Here is a 19,232-nt window from a genome sequence, read left to right on the forward strand (position 1 = left end):
GAGTTGGGCTAAGAGGAATTGTGGGTGTTATTGATACTAACGAGTTTAGGAAATAGACGCATACAGATCGCATGAGCATATTTTGAAGTAATAGATTTTGTGCTCTCTCTCTCTAAAAAGAGGAAGAAAAGAGTTTGTGGTTGTGCTTTAGAGTCAAGAATCTACGTGCAAGAAAAATTTGGGTGTTATTGATTTTATGTTAAATTGTTTGGTATTGCATGTGAAGATTGTGGACGAGGACTCATCAGGCAAGGAATACGATCAATGAGGGAGCAAAAATCCAATTCGAGATCCATATTTGAGGCAAAAAATCATATTTGAGACAAAAATCTAATTTGAGATCCATATTGGGGGCAAAAATCCAATTTGAGATTCTTATTTGAAGCTAAAAATCATATTCGGGACAAAAATCTCATTCAAGATCCATATTTAGAGCAAAAATCTAATTTTAAATCTATATTAAGGGCAAAAATTCATGATTTTAGATATAATTTTGTAATTAGGTTCATATCCGAACAAAAAACGATAATAAACTTGTTAAAACGTGTAAAATGGTAGACGTATTGGGTCATACGATCCAAAATGAATACTTTGACCCATTATCCATAACTACCAAGTTGTCGTCATCAAACAACAGACATTTAGAACTAGCATTTGAGTACGGTCCAAACAAACATTGGACTTGGAACAGTTGTTACGGAATGAATAAAACCAATGTTCTGTTCCGTTCATTTTGTTCAACCCTAGACAAGCCATCAAACATACCTGTGTAGAACAAGAAAGCCTAAGGGCACAAGCACACCTTGAAGATGGCCATGCTTTCAATAGGTCTCATACGAGCCAAATCTGAAAACATCTAGACTCCTTGTTAGGTTTAAGTTTTCTTTTTTTATAGTATAGGATTAAGAAAATTGTACACTTTCACATATCAGGTTTCAATAACGCTTATCAAATATAAAGCAGTACCTGCCTTTCAAAAATATATATATATATATATATATATATATATAAAGCAGTACCTAGTACCTGGCTCATATGCAGCCACATTTGCATGCAATCATGTTTTATCCACCTTGTGGTCTAGACTGAAGCAAGTCAAGTGCAACTTGCTTGTGTTTTAGAGCAGTGTAGAACAAGAAAGCCTAGGTGCAGTTTCACCACCTTAGCACCAGTCCTAAATATTGATCAAATTTTCAAAAATCCCATGATTTTATTGTGAGATTGTCAAAAACTGATGTAATCCTGAAAAAACGTGATAATTATTACAATATATCACAAATTTTAAATTGTCTTAATTTTATCGTGATATATTATCTCATTATTTAGGTGACATTTATATATTCATGTCATATATTTTAAGTTTGTTTATGTTATATGCATTTATATGTTTTTTAAATTTAAGTACATGAATATTTTTTTTCAAGATTTTTCCAAGAAAAACAAATTCCTTTAATTTATTACAAGATTTCCCTCCGCATAGAAACCCAACAACGATGGCAACAGCAAAATATGGGCAGCCAAAAACTCAACAGAAATCAATTTTGTTTTTAAATCTTGCATTTTTATCGGCAAAATCTTGGCAATAAAGAATAATTTAAAATATAATAAAATATTTTTTTATAATAAAATATAAATACAAATATTTAAAAATAAAAAACCACATGGTTTTTTTATGATAAATAGTCAATAAAAACATAAATATCATGTTTAAAATGCAATATTTATGTTTTTGACGAAAAACTTGCTAGAAATTACCAATTTTAATTGTTGGGTAATTTCTCATGATATTTTTGCGAGATTTTTCCCTCGGAGAGAGCTCAATTCACCATAATCTTCTTAAAAGTAATAATCACAAGTGTTCACATGATATGCAGCTGAGGCTGCATCATGCATCGCCCACACAGCCACCCATCTAATGATAAGTTTAACTCAAAGTTGACAACCATAGTTGTTAAAAGTTAAAACAACGTTTGCCAAAACACCAAAAAAATTCAACATGGTTACTTTGGAACCAACCAGCAGGGGCATTCAAGGCAATCTCCTTCTAAACCTCTATTACATTAACATAACGGAAATTTAAGAGCAATTAATTGATTCAAACAACTAGCTGAAAAAGCAATAATGAATTTCCCTTTTACCGTACGGTATCAACGCATTAATCAATTAGTACATAGAAAGCTTAAAACATTGAACTTTGAACTGATGCCCGTAGCCCTTTGAAGTCTTTTTACAGGCCTCTATTCTTACCGCTTCGTTCTCACACTTTTACCCCACCTTCTATCCAAAAAAAAACTTTTCCTTTAGTTTCTACCTAGGTAAAAATCCATTGTTGCAAATTTTTAGTGTTTTTTACTTGGTAAAATTCTTCATTTTCCATGGCTAATGATGGTTGATGTGCTTTGTCATACAAGGTAAAGGGAGGTGACTACTGTGCCAAAATAGGAAAGAAAAGGGAAAAAAAGAAAGGTGGGCGTTTCCTAATTGTGAGTAAAATGAGGTGGGAGAGGTTTAATGTGCTAATGCGATCTAAGGAGACCCTGGAAGGGAAGAAATCACCAGGGAGGAAAGGGGGTACCCTGGGGCCTGGTAAAAGATGGGGACATACATGCAATTCCATCAAGGGAGGCAGGTTTCTGTATGTGTTTGGTGGGTATGGGAAGGATAATTGCCAGACCAATGATGTTCATGTCTTTGACACAGGTGGTTACCCTCTCTTGTCAAGTTTTCTGCTGGTCTGTGCTATAAAAATCTGATATTTTGTGGTTGTTGTGATGGTTTGTGAGAAAGGTAGCAAAGATTGAATCCTTATGGGTTCTGTTTGGTGTTTTTTGTAGTTAAGCAAACATGGAGCAAACCTATTGTTAAAGGATTTCCACCATCTCCAAGGGACAGCCACAGCTGTACGACTGTAGGGAACAGGCTTTTTGTGTTTGGGGGTACGGACGGGAAGAATCCATTGAAGGATTTGCATGTTCTTGATACCAGTAAGTTTTGTTCCTCTTTTTGATTGATTTGGTCTTATTTAGTTCTTTTATTCTTTTTTTCTTGTTTCTATATTGTTCTGCAAGCGTGGTTAAGAATACAATGTTGTAACAACGTTAACATGATCTTCCCTTTTTAATGTCATTCCTAATATTCTAACTTGATATCTTACAAAACCAATGCATGTTTTCATCATTTTCTTTATATTGCTGTTTGCATCATGAAGAATGAAATATACTTGCCTAGCCCAAAAAAAATAAAAGAAAAGAAAAGGTAAATATTGTGGTTCTACAAAATGTTTTATTCCTGAAGAAGCAGTTGTCTTCCAATGTTTAAACTGGAAAGTTTCAAAAGGAGTGCATTATGACACCGTTTGTTTGTTATGTATAGTGTTGCATGTGGTCTACATGTGAACATTCAGTGTTTGTTTTTCTTTTCTTCTGTTTCATCTACGAGTATTATCGATATTTAGGATCGGCAGTTTCAATCAAATGCACGTGGTCCTATATATGCATTGTTCTGTTAACTGTATACAACAACAACAACAACAACAACAACTACGCCTTCATCCCAAAACAATTGGGGTCAGCGATATGAACCAAAAAAGAAATTCATTTTGGGTCTTCCACATGAATCCTTTTCCTCCAATCATTTCTATCCAACGCCATGTCCTCGGTGAGGTTCAAAGCATTCATATCCTTTCCTATCATCTCCATCCAAGTCTTCCTAGGCCTACCCCGACCTCTTTTAACTAATATATTTTCCCATTTCTCCAACATGCATTGTTCTGTTAACTGTATAATTATAATAAATCAGGTAATTGTTAATGAGCTCTTTCTCATTTTGCTTAGATCTATATCATTTTGAGTAGGCTCTTCATGTAGGAATTGATAATCTGTATCTGCTGTCAGTCTTCAGGATGGATTAGAGTTGCCAAGTTTGCATTTTCTTTTTTCCTATGGGCATTTCCTCTGGACATGCAAGCTGGGAATAAACCGCTGTGGCATTCGAACCCAAGACTACTTGGTTTATGATAGTGCAACCTAACCATCCAACTATCTCATTTGACCTGTTCTTGTGGGCCTTTACCTATTATAAGGCAAATGATTTACGTGCTTATTGGATTTTTGTTGCATGCTTATCTTAAGCTTCCATTGTGTTCAAGAATGAGAAAAGGTTCATGATTGTTGAGGCAAAAGTGCAACCACCTATCTACATTTGAACGTTTGAGGTTGCACTTTGATGGCACACCCTTAAAAGTAGACATATCTATGTGCATAGAATGTTGAATCTATTTTGTTTATTAACATTTTCCTTGTGCTTTAATTATGTGGAATTGTTCATTTTTCTGTTCTCACATATTTGCCACATTGCCAACAATTTGATGGAATGGGAAAACGTTGCATCTGGGCTTGAGGCCATATTCTTTTTGTTGGTTGATTTCATGAGGTTGTGCTGTTTCTGCATTGAGGTTCAAATTATATTTTATGACATGCACTATTGGCATAAATAGGCTTTTCGCATTGTATAAACTTATAGACTAAATACAGGACTTGGAGGAATGACAGTGGTATGTGGTAATGTATTTTTCCATCTTGTGATTCACAAGTCAAAACCAACTTTTGTCATTCGTATTACGAATTTAAAGCAGGGCGCAAGGCCTAATTTGATCAACTAATACTGGGGTTAGAATGTGTCTCTCTGAAACCTGTCACTTTGTCTGTTGAAGTTATTATATAGCATATTCATTGATGTAGTGGAGAAATCTGACCAACTTTTTTTATTCATAGCTACCAATACTTGGAGTCAACCAACTGTAAGTGGTGATGGGCCAGAAGCACGGGAGGGACACAGTGCAGCACTTGTTACAAAGAATCTTTTCATATTTGGAGGTTGTGGGAAATCTTGTGATGAGCCTGAAGAAGTATACTACAACGATCTTTACATATTGGACACTGGTAAATTTGCTGATAGTTATTGTAAATGGTCCATGTATGTGCCCTAGTTCATGTTAGCATTTATCAGATTAATTTGTGATTATTCTTTTCCAAATGGGTAGGGGTTTACTTCTTTGCTTAATAGATATTTTGCTCAGGATGATTTTTAAATATTAGATTGAATTATTAGTTTGCATGATTGGCGAATCATATTTATTTCTTCTATTCATTTTGGCATCTCTTTAGTGTGATCAAGAATATGTTTCCAGAATAGCTTTCATCAAGAGCACTCTCTTTTACAAACTTCTTTAAAGGAAGGGGACATCAGAAGGCCTACCATATTTCATACCACTTGCAAAACAAAAATTGGAATTTTTTGCATCTAACTGATAAATCTACAATAAAAAGGTGCCTATATTCAATCATAGCATTGCTATTCCGAGAATGTGCAAGCTGCTTTGGTTATTTTCATAGATGCAGCTAAACATGCATTGATTTCTTGAAATATATATTTTCAATTTTTTTTCATACCAACATGTGATGTTTTGTGGGTAAATATTAAGATGTGTACCTGATACTTGATAATGGATGGCAGTAGGGTCATATTAATATTTGGAAAACAACACGGTATTGCTAACCCACCATTCTTCCATCTTCACTGCAGAGACCTTCATGTGGAAACATGCTTTAACAACTGGTGCTCCACCTTCTGCTCGAGAGAGCCACACTTGTTCATCTTGGAAGAATAAAATCATCGTGCTTGGTGGTGAAGATGCATCTGACTATTACTTGTCTGATGTCCATGTATTAGATGCAGGTGACAATTCTTCTTTCACACTGTTTTTGGTAAATTTCTAAAGAAAAATGCATGTCATTTGGGATGTTCTACCTGGATCAACTACCAAATTTATATGTAAAGTTGTAAAGTGAGGGCGAAAAATGAAAAAGGCTTCCTCATATAGTTTGGACCCGATCACCAGGGCCCAAACTTACCCGAGTCTGACCATTTTAGTAAGAGATTTTGTCTTTCAAGAGACCATTGTTTGTGCTATTTATCTGAATCATAGTCACAGATATAGGCGATATTTTGAAAATATAGCGATAATATCACTATAAATTCATAAAACAATAATAAAGACAAAATATCATAATATTTTGAAAATGTCAGAAATTTATATATATCACAATATTATCGCAATAATATCACGATAACATCACATTATTATCAATTACTTCTTACTTTTTTACTTGTTTTCTATATCTTAAGTACATTTGTCTTCTTTCTTTTATATTTTTTGCTTATTTCTTTGATTACATGTGTATTTTATTATCTAAACATGTTATTTTCTTACTTATTTCTGCTATTTTTATATTTTTTAAAACTTTTTAAGCCCTGAGTTTTTCCCGAGATTTATCAGCTAAACCTATATTATCATGGGAAATTGCCTTGCCGAGATATAGCCAAGACCGATATTTGTGACTATGATCTGAAGCATGCTTTACAATTATTTCATTGAATAATTTGGTGAAATGTACATTTCATCCTAATTTTCTAGGGAAATAATCTATATCTTTCTTGTAAAACACTAAGAATCTGCATTCCTTTTGATGAGGAAAAAAATTATCTGCTTTTGTGATGCATGTTTTTACTGAATATTTAAAGCTTACTAATGCTGCTATATTTTGACAGATATTCTTGTTTGGAGAGAGCTAAATACATCTGGCCAGATGTTAGCTCCTCGTGCTGGTCATTCAACTGTGGCACTTGGGAAATACTTGTTCGTGTTTGGGGGATTTACTGATGATCGAAACCTTTATGATGACCTTCATGTATTAAACATAGGTATGTGTTGGCCTTATAACTTCAGCAGTTGTCAAAGTATGGCGTTGCTCATTCTAGTTTCTATATTTTAGTTGGGCTACTTTATGGAACTTCATGATGTAAACTGTCTACTTGATACTAATTTTTTCTTCATCATATTTCATGAGATTTTTAAGGGATGGTGATACGAGCTCTATGGTAGCTGAATGGTGCAACTCAAATGAAGCGCTGAAAGAGTGACAAAACTCTTTCTGATCATATCATGGTTGCCTGTTCCAAAAAATGTGCATTGATACTTGGTGCCTCACATGCATTCATAGGTGGAATCATTGAGATCAAAATATAGAGCCAGACAACCAAATTCCTAGATACTTCCATCAAACCAGGGGCATCAGTTTGTATTGCAGGTGATGAATGAGGATATTTGTAATGTCTGTGGTTGTCTGTACACTTCCATGATTTAAACAGACCTACAAAAGCAGTTGACCAGAGCATGAAGAACAGTCTGTGGATGTGAAAATGCTCAAGCTAGGAGAACTGCTTGTAGTTGAGGATTTCATGTGAGAAACGCTAAAAAAAAACCTCCAATCCAGAAGATAATTTTTTCAGCCTCCAAATTTATATCCTTGATCGTGCATGTCTTCCATGATGCCTGTAAAATTAAAAGTCTACCCTTGCATGATACCAATGCATGTCAAGAATATATATTCACCTCTTCCTTCCAAATAAAAAGAAAATCTTTCAAGGAAAAGAATATATGTTCACCTCATAAACCAAGTTAAGCCAATATGGCCTAGATTGGAAGGCATTTCAACAAAACTAGCAAGCTACATGCATCACAGGTCAATTAGTTGCTCTATAAGTGCAGTTATCCTTCACAATCAATTACTATTCCACTCGAATAGTGACAAAGATGGTAGCTTCAAGGAAATTACTGAAAAAGCCAGTTCCCTTGCACTTTGCATTTTCCTGGCTAGTAGATATGAGGGGTCTAAAAAGTGAACCCTCAAGAAACTTCGCATTCATTTATCCTTTTATGTACCAAGCCCTTTAAGAAAAAATGCCTTTAAACTTCTCTTGTTCTCTTTAGCTACTTTCCTCTTACCTTGACATTCTTCTTCCTTGGATGTCTTCAGCAACTTTCTTTTTTTTTTGACTTTTTTCATACTGTTATTTTTTGCTTTGTGGTTGGTGTAGGGCTGCTATAAACCAGCAGAGCTGGCCAATCATTGCTGTGTTTCCTTTTCCTCCAAATATAACTTGCATAGAAAAGCTTTTCTAAATTTAGCTGCTACTAATGGTTGCTTTGTCAGAAGTTTGCCTTAAATAACTTGCTGTAAACATGTATGCAGATACAGGTATTTGGCACAAAATTTCAAATGCAAGCCAAGGGCCTTCAGCTAGATTTTCTGTTGCTGGAGACTGTCTGGATCCACGAAAGGGTGTGCTTATTTTCATTGGAGGCTGCAACGAAAATCTTGAGGCCCTTGATGATATGTACTATTTATATACAGGTTTCCCCTATCATCAACTTCAGGTTTTTTGGCTTGGTCTACATGTTCATCATGCTAGTTGAAAGTGCATCTTTTCTGCATTTGCTACCCTTTTAAAAAAATGTACTTTTCTGTTTTTCTTTCTCCTTAACCCTTTTATTTTTTATCCCCTAAAATATCAGATATATCAATGGAAAATGGACAAGATGAACGTAGGCCGGAAAAGCTCTCACTAAGAAAAGAGCTGAAAAGGAGGCGGCAAGAAAACTATCTCAATTCTATGAAAGAGGTGCCTGAGATTGACAAATTGCCCAATTTGCATGTATCATTTTCTTCTCTCAAGCATGGTCAAATAGGTAATCAACCTGACTGCCTATCATAATCCTTGAACTATTCCAATATGGTAAAATGTAATTTAATAATATTCTTGTCCTCAATATATATGAACAGAATCTTTCTGTTGATTTTGTCATCTTAAATCAGTCGGCAATTTCATTATCTCAACTTACTCCTTTAATGTGGAGGAAATGTTTAAGAATAGGATTAGTTTGCATAATATTCTTTATTTTTGTAGGCCTTCTACTTGTATTTCTCGAGAGTTAATTCCACATTTCAAGATGATTTTTTTCCTCCCATTCCCTAGTTATTTGCTTTTGTTGCAAGTTGGGGGCCTTAGCTTTTCAAATAAGTGGACTGGTAACACATTGCCTTCTCTCCTTTTCATTCTTATATATAGGGATAGTATTTGCTATCCTCGTGGGCATAAGGGAAGGTTGTCTTGACTAAATCTGACCCTATGGATGTGTTTAGCATGGTTAAAATAGTAGGAATCGACCCTTGTATTGTATTTTTTTGATGCAAAAATGTGATTTTTTGAGGGTTAAAAATCTGGTACATTGTAAGCTGTGGATTTTTTTAACCCCCATAAAATCCAACATACACATCAGGACTATATGATCTAAGGGTGGGTTTCTACTAAACCCAACATGTAGATCACATCTGGAGGATCAGACGTGTAAAAAAATTTTTAAAAGTGGAGTTTTTGACTAGGGGTTCCTTACCAACCAGAGCAACATATATATATATATATATATATGTATATATATATATGTATATATATGTATATATATATATATATAATGTGTGTGTGTGTGTGTGAAAAAGATAAGCAAAAAAGGAAATTCACTAAAAAAGAGAATAAATTTATTCTTTTTCTCACCAGATTTAGCTTGAATTAAATATCTGTAAGCTAGAAATTACATAATAAAGATTATCAAGGTGAGAGGATCATAGAACTGTTGTTTGCAATTCTGAATCATAGGACTTGTGTTGTAAACTGCCATGTGGCTCTCTTTGGAATTCACTTTTAAGACCTTGCTTTTATGTATGAAGGTGATTATCGACTCTGGACAGCAGTCGATAATTTTAGATAAAAATGGTGATGAGTACAATATTTGTTCTCAGAGTGTGATTACACAACTGAGGTTAATTGTGTCGTATAGTACGTGAGTTGCCTTGCTATTATATGTTATGGATGTTATCACAAGTTTTTTTTTCTGTTATGTTTAGAAAACATAAGTGTTTATTTCGTTTCTGGTTCCTGTGCCATGGGGCGCTTTCTGTTTTTTTTCAATAATTTTTTTAATTGGATAATATCTAGTCAGCTTATGGAAATTGGCTGCAACTAACAAGAATTTTTTCTGATACATTTTGTTATTTATCAAGTATTTCTTAATCCAGGTGCTGAAAATCATTCATTGTATAAATCCAACCTTGCTGACGAGAAGATGTTTGAGGCTACAGTTACAGATGTTCTCCATTATGGGTATAAAATTGAAACTAATATTGATGGGAAGCCTCTACGTGGCATATTGTTTTCATACTCACCAAGCTTCGGCCATTCTCCTCATGCCCATATCAGTAGGTGAGATCACATGTATCATATTATGCATGAAGTTCGTTGTGCATATTCTTTAGATAGGAGCATTTTGTCCCCCATCAACTTTGATCTAATTGGTATTTTCTATCAGAAAAAGGAAGGAAGATGGTGCTGTTGAGGGTAAGGATGACCGCAAACCAAAGATAAAATTTGGTGGACTTGACAAGCAAGAAGCAAAAGAAGTGCGTACAAATTCAGAGGCTCCTAGTGCCGATAAAATTACAACACGAGAGACACCAATGGAAAATCTTCCTTCACTTTCCAATGGCTCAACTCCTACATTAGGCATCAGTCATCCAAACTTGGTAAATATCATACTGTTTAGTCTTATATCAGTTGTTTAAGTCAGCCATATCACTATGGCAATGTGATATGACTCATGACACTATCATGAATTACATAGCTGCTATTGATTTAGGAGGGTCTTGAGTGGGTGGCTGAGACCTGCCAAGTCTTTTTGTCTCAGTGGTAGGGATGTCAACGGTGTGGATTTTGTCTGATATCCGACCAAATCTGACTCCATTTAGTCGGTTTTGGTAAGCCAAAACCATATCCGATTATATTAGGATGTGGATATAGTTTAGATTTTTTGCTACCTAATCTGAGAGATACCCAGATTTGACAGATATTCGAATCCCTTTTCATGTAAAAAATTGGATTTGGTATGAGCATTTCATCATTCACGACTGGATCTGGATCTCAGTATCCAGACCTAACTTATCTTGTTTATTAACACATGCTCATTAATGGCATGTTGTAATATTTGTATAACATGTAATGGGTATTTTCGTACCCTAATCACTGTACAGAAGTCTACTTAATGAGAAGCAAAACACACATACCTGTATTGGGTTTTCTCTGCAGCCCTCAGAGCCTCTCTCTTCTCGTTCGTTGCTTTCTCACATGGTATCAGAGCAACATGTTCTAGGTTCTCTCTTCAATGTCCCATCACAAGGTAATATGCAGTAGCTGCTTTCCCTTTCACGCTGTTTGACGTGATTCCCTTTCACTCTTACCAGACAAGCATATTTCCCCTTGGTAATCTTTCCTCGTTGCCTTCCTATTTCTAAGGTATTCTGTTTCTTCTTTCTCCTATCTCTAAGGTCTGCATCTCATCAATCCTCTTTCCTTTAATCGTCATCAGAGTCTTTTGCATTTACTTTTCCCTTTCACGCTCTTTGACGTGATTCCATATGGTCACGCAAGAGCAAATTCTGGTGTGACTTCATTAATTTTTTTGTCCCTCATCTAGAATATCGTTGGACAGATTCAGATTTCTTTTTTCTTTACGTTTTAGAATATCGTTTCATCCAAAATCAGATTCAGCCCTTTGCATCTTTAAAAAAAAAACACGTTATATCCAAATAGCGTGCTTCTGTTCTGCTTCTTATTAACTGATCTTCATTCAGATCAGTTTACTGCATAAATTTGTTTCCTAACTCGGGTCTGCTGTAAAAAAAAAAAAGGCAGCCGAGTCTGAGCTTTCTGAAATTTCGTATTTGTTTTGACCTTTGTTTCTGACTATTTTTTTTTTGTTCTACCCCAATATTCTTTTCCTTTTCCACCTTCAATTACCTATGGATTCTTTTTCTTCTCAATCTGTACTTTCTTCCAACTTTCTTAGCCAACTTGTGTCATAAAAACTGAACAACTCCAATTTTCTTACCTGGAAAAGACAAATCATCCCATTCATAAGAAGTCAGGATCTTTTTAGGCATCTAGATGGCTCTGTTTCCGTTCCTCCAGAGTTCATATCACAAGATGGCAAGACTGGGGAGGGTGACACTTCCATTACTTTTGTTAGAAATCCAGAATATATATCCTGGATGAAGTGAGATCAGACTTTGGTTGCCTACATCACTTCCACTCTGTCACAAGAGGTGCTTGTGGCAATCCTCGATGACTGCACAACTATGCAGTTATGGCATCGTCTCGTTCAGACGTACTCTCAAGTTTCTCAGGCAAGAGTTTTATTTTTAAAGAAAGAATTTCAAATGCTGAGAAAGGACTCCATGACTGTCATGGAGTACTTAAACAAAATGAAAACCATCACAGATCAGTTGGCTATAGTGGGATGCGCGGTTAATGACAAAGATATGGTGCAACAAACTTTGAGCGGGCTGGGACCCGATTATCATATGATGGTTGCTTTCTTGCTGTGTTTGCCAGACTTACCTACATTTGAAGATCTTCGTGCTAAGCTCTTACAGTATGAGATGACTTTGAAAGGATTCTCTGAAGGTAATCACAACCCCGTTGGAGCCCACGACGTTCTTGTCACAGGAGTCGCCTATGGTCGTGGACGTGGATGTGGCAGGTATGAATCTAGAGAAAGAGGAAGTCAAGAGAGGAATGGACAAGGAACTCGTGGAATATTACCTACTCCCAGTATGCCTCCTAATCTGCAAAGGCAAAGGACCATACCTACCTGTTTTCTCTGCAACAAAAGGGGACACATAAAGGCAAATTGTTGGTTTAACTCGCAAAATAGAGGAAAGCAATTGGAGACAAGAAAGGGAATAGATACATTGAAAAATAGTGGAAGTCAAATAACTGTTATTGTCTGCTTTGGCTGAATTAAATATCAAACAGAATGATCAAGGCACTTGGTATGTTGATTTTGGTGCAGCCACTCATGTCACTGGTGATGCTGGTAAGCTCCTAAATCTTGTTCCTTATGTTGGTAGAAATAGTAGTCACTGGAGATGGGTCTCACCACTATATTTCGCACATTGGAAACTCTGTAATTCCTATGTCCAACTCTTCTCTTGCTCTTTCAAATGTCATCCATGCTCCTAACATCAAGAAAAATATTGTTTCTGTCTCTAAGCTTGTAGATGACATTAATGCTTCAGTGGAGTTTACTCCTTTCTCTGTTTGTGTTAAGGACCTTCACACGAGGGAAACGTTCGCTGAAGGAAAACGACAAGGGAATATGTATGTGTTCCAAGTGAATCCTTCATCCGGTATTCAGTCTGTTGATTCCACCTTGAAGCTCACGCCATCATCCTCAGTTCCTCCTCACACTGTTTTTAATCTTTCTGAATGTATTAAGCCGAATCATTGGCATGGTCGTCTGGGTCATTGTAGTAGTCGTTTTATTGATAAACTTGTTTCAAGTAGTCTTATTCTCAAGTCAAGTCTAAGTTTAAGTGTCGACAATAAAAAATGTTCTAGTTGTCTTCAGTGTAAGAGTCATGTTCTTCCTTTTCATTCCATTAATAAAAGAGCTTCAAGACCATTCGAGATTATATGTTCAGATGTTTGGGGCCTGGCTCCAGTTTCTTCAATGTCTGGCACTAAATATTATCTCATCTTTGTTGATAGCTATTCTAGATACACATGGATTTTCTTTATGAAAAATAAATCTGAAACCTTTAAGTTATTTCAGAACTTTCATTCCTTTGTTCAGAATCAATTCTCTGAGAATATCATTTGTTTTCAATGTGATGGAGGGGGTGAATTCTCTTCAAATGACTTTATTAGTTTCCTCCAGACAAATGGGATAAGTAGGCAGGTGTCTTGCCCTCGTACACCTCAACAGAATATGATTGCTGAACGAAAGCATCGCCATATTGTCGAGAGTGCAATGAGCATGATGCATGATAGTAATCTTCCAGTTACCTTCTGGACAGAAGCTTTTCATACATCAGTCTATGTCATAAATCGATTGCCCAAGAACATCTTAGAAAACAAATCACCCTATTTCTCTTTGCATGGTGTGCATCCAAATTATCATGATTTGCGTGTATTCGAGTGTGTATGTTATCTTCATGTTGACAGTTCAATGCGGCATAAGTTTCAGGATAAGGCCTTAAAGTGCAGATTCGTTGAATACGCTGATGATTACAAAGGCTACAGATGTTATGATCCCGTAAGCAAGCGCATCAAAATATCTAGAAATGTTGTGTTTGACGAATCAAATTTTGGTCATAGACTCGTAATGCTATCACTCCTCCTGAAATTGAAGTTTACCATCCTTGGTTAAACTCAGATCTCTTTTCTAGTATTGATGATGTTTGTTGCTCTGAATGTCATCAAAGAGATGAGGGAAACGTATCTAATGCTGAGCAAAGACCTCAGGAAAGTGTGATCTCTGAGTCACTATCGGCTCCATAAAGATATAAAGGCATTGTTTACTCTCGACATGAGAAGGAGATACCCCTCAGCTCTAATCAGGAGCAGAATCATCCTGTTTCCATTCAATCACCTATTCACAGAAGGTCTACCCGATCTCGACATCCTATTGATAGGTGGGTTAGTTATGAGAATTTTACAATGGATTTCCGACTCTTCTTAGCCTCTTTGGGCAAGGTGGATCAACCCACAACATTTTATCAAACAATAAATTCTAAGAGATGGATTGAAGCTATGAACGAAGAAATGGAGGCTCTTCATGAATGTGGGACTTGGGATATTGTTCCCAGACCCCACAATCGAAATGTGGTTGGATCGAAGTGGGTGTATAAGATAAAGTATAAGCCGGATGGGACTATCGAACGATACAAGGCTAGGCTGGTTGCTAAAGGCTTCACACGGGAGCAAGGACAAGATTATGATGAGACTTTCAGTCCGGTCGTGAAAATGGGCACTATCCGCATCATACTATCATTGGCTGTTGAACACCAATGGACTCTCAGTCAACTGGATGTGAAAAATGCGTTTCTACATGGAACTCTAAAGGAGGAAGTATATATGGAGCAACCCACTGGGTATGCAGAAGGCAACTCTAAAAAATACGTATGCAAGTTAAAGAGAGCTATATATGGTCTGAAGCAAGCATCTTGATTTTGGTTTGACAGTTTTTCGCTTGAAGTAGAAAAATATGGCTTTATTCGGTCTCTTCTCGACCATTCTCTTTTCATATTCAAATACAAAGATGTAGTTACCCTGTTATTGATATATGTTGATGACATTATCATTACTGGTAACTCTAATGAACATATTGAACAAGTTAAAGAACTTTTGAATCATAGATTCAAGATGAAGGATCTTGGTAAACTGCGATACTTTCTTGGAGTAGAAGTTGACAGGACTGCTGAAGGCATGACACTCACTCAACATAAGTATACCGTTGATGTTCTTAACAAGGTCGGTATGACTGATTGCAAGCCTATAAGCACACCCAGTGTATTTCATCAGAAACTCAGTTCCCAAGATGGAGATCTGTATGAGGACCCTACAAGATATCGCAGGATAGTAGGAATGCTTCAGTATCTTACCTTCACTCGACCTGACATTGTTTATTCTGTCAATCAGGTATCTCAGTTTATGCATGACCACATATTGGGCATATGGAAGCTGTTAAACGCATTCTTCGATATTTGAAGGGAACTATTGGAGATGGTCTTCAATACAGAAAGAGTATGCATGGCCATCACATGCATGAGCTTCTTACTTACACAGATGCAGATTGGGCAGGAGATCCAGATGAGCGTAGATCAGTTTCAGGATACTGTATTTTTATTGGCCTAAATCTTGTCTCCTGGAGCAGTAAGAAGCAAAAAGCCATAGCGAGGTCGAGCACAGAAGCAGAGTATAGATCAATGGCAACAGCTACAGCTGAAGTAACATGGATCAAACATCTGTTGACAGAAGTAGGAGAATCGATTTTCAAAAGCGTTCTCTTATGTGACAATCAAAGTGCTATCAACATCTCATTCAATCCCATCTACCACAGTCGTGCCAAACATATTGAAATTGATCAACATTTTGTAAGACAGAAGGTCGAAGAAAAGGAAATTGAACCAGAATATGTTCGGACTGCTGATCAAGTTGCTGACTTGTTTACAAAAGGACTTATCAAGGACATATTTTGGATGTTAAAAGGCAAGTTGTTCATGGTTCAAAACCATGTACACCTTGAGGGAGGGTGAAAAGACACCGTTCACGATTGGATCTGGATCTCAGTATCCAGACCCAACTTATCTTGTTTATTAACACATGCTCATTAATGGCATGTTGTAATATTTGTATAACATGTAATGGGTATTTTCGTACCCTAATCACTGTACAGAAGTCTACTTAATGAGAAGCAAAACACGCAGACCTGTATTGGGTTTTCTCTGCAGCCCTCAGAGCTTCTCTCTCCTCGTTTGTTGCTTTCTCACAGTAGGGATGTCAATGGTGTGCATTTTGTCTGATATCCGACCGAATCCGACTCCATTTAGTCGGTTTTGGTAAGCCAAAACCATATCCGATTATATTCGGATGTGGATATAGTTTAGATTTTTTGCTACCTAATCTGACAGATACCCAGATTTGACAGATATTCGAATCCCTTTTCATGTAAAAAATTGGATTTGGTATGAGCATTTCATCATCTGAATCCGATTCAAAATTGGAATCCATTTAGCCAAAAACCGATTAGTCAGACATGGTATTGGCCACATCCGACCCAAATCTGAACCGATTACATCCCTACTCAGTGGGTAGACCACCGATTTCACCTTAATTTATTCTTAAACTTTTTTTTTGGGTCAAAAGTTTAGCTATTTTTGAAGGATACCATGTGACAATCACAATGCTGGAAACTCATTATGCAATATTCTCAATGCTACATCTTAGTTTTCTCATCAGGGAATACCAGTGAGTTTCTTCTGTATCCAGTGTACAGTAGTCCTCTGTGCTTAGAGTTGACTTGTGATGATATTGTCAGTCGAACCTGGTGAAGAATTTAAGGGTCTCTGATGCATTCTGAATGTTTCTTGCTGGTTGCTCTTGTTTTGTTATCATTTCAATTAGGTCTCATTTTTTTTCTCCATGGCGAGGAAGACTGCTGATTACTGCCTAGATCTTGCTGGCATAATTGTGGACTTTATGTGATGATCTCTAGCTAATTTTAGTTCCACAAAAACGTGCACCCATGCACACACATGCATGCACATAAGATTTGAAGTTTTAATTAGTCTTAAAAGTCCTGTTTGGTTTCTGTAAGAGCACTCTAAGGAACTAGAAAGCAATATTCTTTTGCTAGGAGTTGAATGGGGTTGGATGGGTTGAGTATATGGAAGGGGGAATATGAGAGCTTTGGCGATCATAACCACAATTGATTCCATAGTAATTTAAGCTATGTTTGGGACCTTTGATTCAGAGGTGTTGTGATTTCCCATGTGCTCTCATGCTCTCTTGCTGTTGTTAGTGGTATTGCCAAAACAATGCATTGGGAAGTCCCAACACACATTTCAATACCATTCACAAGAGGATGTTTGTGGCAACTCCATCTCTCATCACTATGGAAAAACAATATTTTGGCAGACACATGGAAATGGTGTTTTCATCCCTTTGGAAGCTTCCAAACCGAGCCCTATATGCTTTTGCATGTGATAACACTAAATTCTCATTAGTGTTTTTTCTTCTGGCCAGGTCACTGGAAACATTGAACCAACACTAGTGCCCCATCCAGCTCGACAACCTCAAACTTCAGCCAGTGTAAAAGAACTTTCTTCACAGAATCATGCACTCTCACAAGGAGAAACCATTTCTACATCCACAAAGCAGGGTATGTTAAACTAGAAAGGTTACTTCATCTACATTTTTTATGCAAATATCAGTTTCAAGTACTACAATACGTGTGTGTGTGTGTGTGTGTTGACCACATTGAGCTTTTGTTTAGGAACAGATGATCTCCCTTCAGTCGCTGCAGAATCTCAACATACCTGCAGTGACAAACATCACCCCCTGTCTCCAGGGCCATACTAAGAACAAATGTAAAAGATAAGGAACCAACAACAGAAAAGAACACCAAAGATTCTGCAATTTTGTTATGAGTATTTTGCAGACATAGAAAATCAGTCAAAGCATCAGTCGGTTGGGGTGGCATCAGAAAACTGGTATGGTTTTGTCCAATTTTGCTGACCAAGCTGCGAGTCATAAAGGAGTTGGCACAATGAGATCGATTTAGCTCCTATCACAGATCTGATAACCCTGAAAGATGTTTGATCATCTTGGCATCCATTAAGGGATGCATTTTGATCCAAGAAAGCAGGTGTAGAATTTCTTAGGAAGGCAATGCCAACAATAACATGCATGTTGTATTTATCCCCACTATTGTATTGGAGAAATTGCATATGCTCTGATCTCCGGGTGATAGGAAATTGTTGCATGACGGAAAAGAAGGAAAGTGTTGGAACCAACTGGTTTAACACACACACACACACACACACACACACACACACACACACACACACACACATATATATATATATATATATATATGAGTGGTAAGTGTGCAGTTACCTACGGGATGCTGCTGAGCGTCCATCTTGGACGCTATGTTTTTTTCCGTGAAAAAATGCTGAAACAGTGTCATGCCAAAAATGGCTTTATCAGCCCTTTTTGAGTGCTGCTAAAGTTATTTTTAAAAAAGGACAGGCATGTCCTTTTACAGGTTTTAGGGGCGCTCGGAAAGTGCCGCTAATTCCTTTTCAACGCTGAAAAACTCGCTTTTCAGCATGTTTTTTGTGCTAGCTGTCCATCACTCCCTGCTATGGATGGCCAGCGTGATCCCATAGGTAGACTTGCACACCTAAGGATTGCCTATCTAACACACACACACACACACACACACACACACATATATATATATATATATATATATATATATATTCATGTTGACCTGACCATCCCAACGAGTGATAAATCAAAGCGGGGTCCTGTCAACCCAATCGGGACCTTATAGATAGATTCAACATGGTCCAAATGCTTTTTTCAATGAAAAAACACTATTTTCGGAGATGGGAAAATATCACACATTCTAGTCCGTTGGTTTTTTTTAAGGCTCATAGAGTCATTCATACTGTGTTTGTAATTGGACGATCCAAGATCCGATTCTCACCAACTAAAACATGTCAAATATATGAGATTAGTTTAGTGAAAAATAACACAGTAAAAAACAGAAAAAACTTATTCATACGCCATGGTGGCCTGGTCGTTTTTTTTAATGAGAGGAACCCTCACTGAGAACCATTGTGACAAAAGTTTAAAACGGCAAATTTCTTGGGAGATTTTCAACTTTTTGAATATTTCTCGAGTTATTTTTGGCAAAATCTCGGGAATAA

General features: G+C 36.7%; 1 protein-coding gene across 1 annotated transcript; it reads left to right on the forward strand.

The window, feature by feature from the left end:
* The first annotated feature begins 2,421 nt into the window (after positions 1 to 2,421).
* On the forward strand, positions 2,422 to 18,308 carry LOC149837695 (uncharacterized). The gene is made up of 11 exons (XM_090007463.1): positions 2,422 to 2,700; positions 2,835 to 2,984; positions 4,773 to 4,940; positions 5,584 to 5,736; positions 6,610 to 6,762; positions 8,094 to 8,255; positions 8,417 to 8,590; positions 9,960 to 10,158; positions 10,265 to 10,478; positions 17,539 to 17,674; positions 17,789 to 18,308. Exons 1-11 carry the CDS (start codon positions 2,493 to 2,495, stop codon positions 17,872 to 17,874), a joined length of 1,803 nt encoding a protein of 600 aa, XP_089863589.1. The 5' UTR covers positions 2,422 to 2,492; the 3' UTR covers positions 17,875 to 18,308.
* The last annotated feature ends 924 nt before the right edge of the window (positions 18,309 to 19,232 follow it).

The sequence above is a fragment of the Nuphar pumila genome, chromosome 5 (genome assembly GCF_984573655.1).
Source record: "Nuphar pumila chromosome 5, dmNupPumi1.hap1.1, whole genome shotgun sequence".
Classification (NCBI taxonomy): Eukaryota; Viridiplantae; Streptophyta; class Magnoliopsida; order Nymphaeales; family Nymphaeaceae; genus Nuphar; species Nuphar pumila.